At 32.0% G+C, this 5,833-nt stretch overlaps 1 protein-coding gene across 1 annotated transcript; it reads right to left on the reverse strand.

Moving 5' to 3' along the window:
- Window positions 1–493: 493 nt before the first annotated feature.
- Window positions 494–1,099, reverse strand: LOC112032416 (serine/threonine-protein kinase BLUS1). The gene has a single exon (XM_024065178.1). It carries the CDS (start codon window positions 1,097–1,099, stop codon window positions 494–496), a length of 606 nt encoding a protein of 201 aa, XP_023920946.1.
- Window positions 1,100–5,833: the final 4,734 nt, after the last annotated feature.

Consider the following 5,833-nt stretch of genomic DNA (forward strand, 5'->3'; position numbering starts at 1 on the left):
TGACGAATTGAAAGTATTACATTTGAATTGGCTACGGATTACTCGTAAAAGTATTTGATAGAATTCCTCAACCATATACTCATTGGTTTTGACAGGTGTTTGTTGGGTCTAGAGATGGCAAAACATATTTGTATGCTACTACCTGGATATTATAAGAGCCAATTTTTGGATAGGAGAAAAGGACACAGTAGCTTCCCAGTTATCAATATGAGCAATACAAATAAATAAAAATAAATATATAAATAAAGAAGCCAAAAGACCAAATAATAATAATAACAATAATTATTGAGGCATCGATAGAATAAAATAAGTGAAGGGGGAAAATGTCTTATTTATTCTTTGGAGATCATTAAGTAATTCTTTACCTGCATTGGACAATTTATCTACACGTGCTGTTCCTGTCGAAGTAGTTTGTCCAATATGCCGAACTTTTAAATTCTTTCGGTTTCATGAAAGAAAGCATAAGAAGTGATAGTTCAAAATCCAAAAATGTTCAATTTTTTTCTTCAGTCTTCAACATGTGTTTTAAATTGTTGAAATCCATCTTGCCTTCTTGTAAAAAACTAATCCTCTCCTTCAATTGGACATTAAAATCCTTGTGAATTAGAATTTTCTTTCTAATTTCATTGTCACCACCACCATCCCTACCACTTATGCCCTCACCACCACCATCACTAGACCCTTTGGACAAAAGCAGTGGAGGGCCCAAATCAAATTCTAATCTCTGTGCATTTAATATGCACTCAACAAGTTCTTTATTCTTGAACCTTTCTTCAATACTCAACAACCCCTGAAATAGGTTCAATTTGAGATAATCGGAACTTGGAGTACAATTCTTGAAAAAATCATGATCTAACAAAATCTTGATAGAAGGCCTTTTAGACTCATCTACATCAAGGCACTGGATTACCATATCTTGAAACTCTTTTGAGAATTTGTGTTCATAATACTTGTTTCTTTCATGAACATCTGTGAACCCAAACCTCCCAGAAATCTTCTTAAAAAGCATAGAGTTGGATGGAGGGAGTTGTGACAAAGGAGGGCATCCCAATGCTAACTCCACAGCGATGACTCCAAGAGCCCACATGTCAGCTTTCATATCGTACCCATCAACCAAGTTTGGGTTTGGGCTTTTGACTTCCGAAGCAATCCAATAAGGATTTCCAAATTAGGAAAACGAAATTAGGCCCGATTAAGTGAGTCTTACAGAGCCATTATAATCCATAAGAGTGTTAGAACATTTAATGTCACCATGAATCTCTTTTCAGTCATCGTGAAGATGGGATAGGGCTTTAAGAACATCTTTAAGAATAAAAGAAATACACGGTTCAGATAACCCATTTTGGAAAGACGATGTCATAATGGATTCTATGGAATCGGCTAAGAAAAATGGCATTATCAACTAAAGACTACCATCAAAACTTTGACAATATTTGGATGAGTGTGTTGGGGTTTATGCCCTAAAATCCAATTTATTGACATGTCATAAATAATTAAATTGTTTAATTATATGAGATTATCTATAAATGAACTAATAGGACATTATCTTAGTCCATGAGATGCATAGTATGTGATTTATGTGAAAAGTCACAGAAGATATAAATCATAAGTTCTTTGTAAACTCAGAAATTTTAGTTCGTAGTCGGTGATGATATTGGGCATTTCTTCTGCGAAAATTATAACATATCAACTAAGATGATTTGCCTTGATCATGGAAGTAGAGACTTCTAGTTGATATGTTGATATGTTTTAAGAGTTAAGACATATTGAACTGGACCGCTGTGAGATTTATTATTCTCCTAACGACTGTCAAATGAATAATAAATCTCACGATTTTTATTTATATCAACTCTAAATCCTGAGAGAATAATGGATCTGATTATGAGGTGTAGGTTGTTTTGATATATCAAGAATGAGATTTATAATTCACGATCAAAACCTCAGTATGTTAAGCAGTCACATTTAGTTTTGATGGAACATATATTCTCAAGATGAAATTCATAATTTCTTAACAGATGTAAAAAATATTCTCTTGAAATAAGTTTAATGGGTTTGGTTATTTAGAGTGTTGGGCCCAGCCACTTTAGTAAGAAGTTACTAAAGTATATATTTATGAAATTGGATTTCATAAATATATTATGAATAATATAAAGAATTAAATCGGGTACTCAATGATTAAAATGTAGTAATCTTTAAAGTGACAGTCAACATTCATGACTTTATATTACTACAAATATTTTAATGAAGGGATTGTATGTATAATAAAGTCTTGGGATATAATTTATTAATAAAGCCTAGAGTTCAATTATATTCTTATAATGATATTGAATATAATTAATGGTAACTTTAGACTTATTAAGAGTTGACAGAAAAGCTCAAGGCCCATTGGAGCTAGAGTCTTATTTGTTCCCTTTTGGTCCCACTCCAAGCTACATACTAAAGCCCAATTGGAATGGCCCAAAAAGTTAGTCCAATTAGATATTTAGTTATATATAAGGAGAGAAACATACAAGAATTATATAAAGGCTTTTCATAAAGTATTTTCATTAAGATCAAATGAGGAATGAAATGCTTTGTATGTGAGTGTTGGACACTTCTATTCTCTCCTTGGAAACTGATTGGGAGATCACACTTCTTGGGCATTAAGTAAAATTAGAGTGAAGATTAAAAGTGTTCTCAAGTACTTCTAATTTTTTGTTTTGAATTCTAGAATTCAAGGTTACATGTTATCTCTCATGGATGAAGTAGATCTATGTTTGTTGCTTCTATTGTGTATTTTGTATGAGATACAAAGCTCGATTTTCCAACAAAGTGATGCTCTTAAATTTGTTGATTTCATCCTCATGTGATCAATCATCAACTATTGTTTTGATAGCCACCCCTGTGGAGTTCTTGGCCAAACATATGGCCTTGTAAACGATGGAGTTGGCACCAACGCCAATTTGCTTAAGTATTTTGTATGAGTAAGAGTTGGATGGGTATTCTTCTTCGTTGTCCGTGAAGACTTGTTTTGGTTAAAGACTAAAGAGGTTATGTTTGTGGGTTTCTTGGGTCTGAAGTTCTCGTGGTCGTGGTTATTGTATTTGGTTCTTCAAGTGTATGAGAAAAATGAGTTTTAAGGAATTTTCTTTTGAGGGTTTATAAAGGGAACTTTTGAGGGTTTATAAGGAGTTTTCCTTTATTTATATTAGAGTGGCTAAACGTTTTTGAAAATATGGAACTTCAAGAAGATGTGAATCAAGAACCAGGGTTTGGGTTTGGGTGGTCAAGCAGTTAATATTTGGTTTAGGTGGTTATAGCTAGGGGAATAATAATGATGTACTTGGTTTCCAATTTGTGTCTCAACAATGTTCATCCGAAAAAAACATTGAACCCTTGATCAATTTGTAACTTTGTAGCTTTAATAATACAAAATTTTATCTTCCTAGGTACTATAATTCATTTTTGGGTGAACTTAATTAGTAAAATTTCTTTATACATTAGAAAAAAAAAATAATTACATAGATTTTTTTTTTTTAATGTATAAAGAAATTTTACTAATTAAGTTCACCCAAAAGTGAATTATAGTATCTAGGAAGATAAAATTTTGTATTATTAAAGCTACAAAGTTATTCTCAAAAAAAAAAGCTACAAAGTTACAAATTGATCAAGGGTTCAATGTTTTTTTCGGATGAACATTGTTGAGACACAAATTGGAAACCAAGTACATCATTATTATTCCCCTAGCTATAACCACCTAAACCAAATATTAACTGCTTGACCACCCAAACCCAAACCCTGGTTCTTGATTCACATCTTCTTGAAGTTCCATATTTTCAAAAACGTTTAGCCACTCTAATATAAATAAAGGAAAACTCCTTATAAACCCTCAAAAGTTCCCTTTATAAACCCTCAAAAGAAAATTCCTTAAAACTCATTTTTCTCATACACTTGAAGAACCAAATACAATACCCACGACCACGAGAACTTCAGACCCACGAAACCCACAAACATAACCTCTTTAGTCTTTAACCAAAACAAGTCTTCACGAACAACGAAGAAGAATACCCATCCAACTCTTACTCATACAAAATACTTGAGCAAATTGGCGTTGGTGCCAACTCCATCGTTTACAAGGCCATATGTTTGGCCAAGAACTCCACAGGGGTGGCTATCAAAACAATAGTTGATGATCGATCACATGAGGATGTTATCAACAAATTTAAGAGCATCACTTTGTTGGAAAATCAGGCTTTGTATCTCATACAAAACACACAACGGAAGCAACAAACATAGATCTACTTCATCCATGAGAGATAACATGTAACCTTGAATTCTAAAATAAAGAATCAAAAGCGTGCCTTGGTACGGTAAAATTCAAAACAAAAAATTAGAAGTACTTGAGAACACTTTTAATCTTCACTCCAATTTCACTTAATACCCAAGAAGTATGATCTCCCAATCAGTTTCCAAAGAGAGAATAGAAGTGTCCAACACTTACATACAAAGCATTTCATTCCTCATTTGATCTTAATGAAAATACTTTATAAAAAGCCCTTATATAATTCTTGTATGTTTCTCTCCTTATATATAACTGATTATCTAATTGGACTAACCTTTTGAGTCATTCCAATTAGGCTTTAGTATGTAGCTTGGAGTGGGACCAAAAAGGAACAAATAAGACTCTAGCTCCAATGGGCCTTAAGCTTTTCTGTTAACTCTTAACAAGTCCAAAGTTACCATTAATTATATTCAATATCATTATAAAAATATAATTGAACTCTAGACCTTATTAATAAATTATATCCCAAGAATTTATTATACATACAACCCCTTCATTAAAATATGTGTAGTAATACAAAGTCATGAATGTTGTCTGCCATTTTAAAAATTACTACATTTTAATCCTTGAGTACCCGATTTAATCCTTTATATTACTCATCATATATTTATGAAATCCAATTTCATAAATATATTCTTTAGTAAAAAATACTAAAGTGGCTGGGCCCACCACTCTAAATAACCAAACCCATTAAACTTATCTCAAGAGAATATTTTATACCTCTGTTAAGAGATTATTAATTCAATCTTGAAAATATATGTTCCATCAACACTAAATGTGGTTGCCTAACATACTAAGGTTTTGATTGTAACTTATAAATCTCACTCTTGATATATCAAAGCAACCTACACCTCATAATCAGATCCATTATTCTCTCAAGATTTAGAGTTGATGTAAATAAAAATCGTGAAATTTATTATTTATTTGACAGTCGTTAAGAGAATAATAAATCTCACAACGGTCCAGTTCAATATGTCTTAACTCTTAAAACATATCAACATATCAACTAGAAGTTTCCACTTCCATGATCAAGACAAATCATATTAGTTGATATGTTATAGCCTTCGAAGAAGAAATGCCCAATTTCATCACCGACTACGAACTAAAATTTCTAAGTTTACAAAGAACTTATGATTTATATCTTCTATGACTTTTCACATAAATCACATATTATGCATCTCATAGACTAAGATAATGTCTCATTAGTTCATTTATAGATAGTCTCATATAATTAAACAATTTAATTATTTATGACATACCAATAAATTAGATTTTAGGACATAAACCCCAACACACTCATCCAAATATTGTCAAGGTTTTGATGGTAGTCTTTAGTTGATAATGCCATTTTTCTCAACCGATTCCATAGAATCCATTATGACATCGTCTTTCCGAAATGGGTTATCTGAACCGTGTATTTCTTTTATTCTTAAAGATGTTCTTAAAACCCTATCCCATCTTCACGATAACTGAAAAGAGATTCACAGTGACATTAAAGGTTCCAACACTCTT

Source organism: Quercus suber, unplaced genomic scaffold (assembly GCF_002906115.3).
Source record: "Quercus suber isolate HL8 unplaced genomic scaffold, Cork oak 2.0 scaffold_167A, whole genome shotgun sequence".
Taxonomy (NCBI): Eukaryota; Viridiplantae; Streptophyta; class Magnoliopsida; order Fagales; family Fagaceae; genus Quercus; species Quercus suber.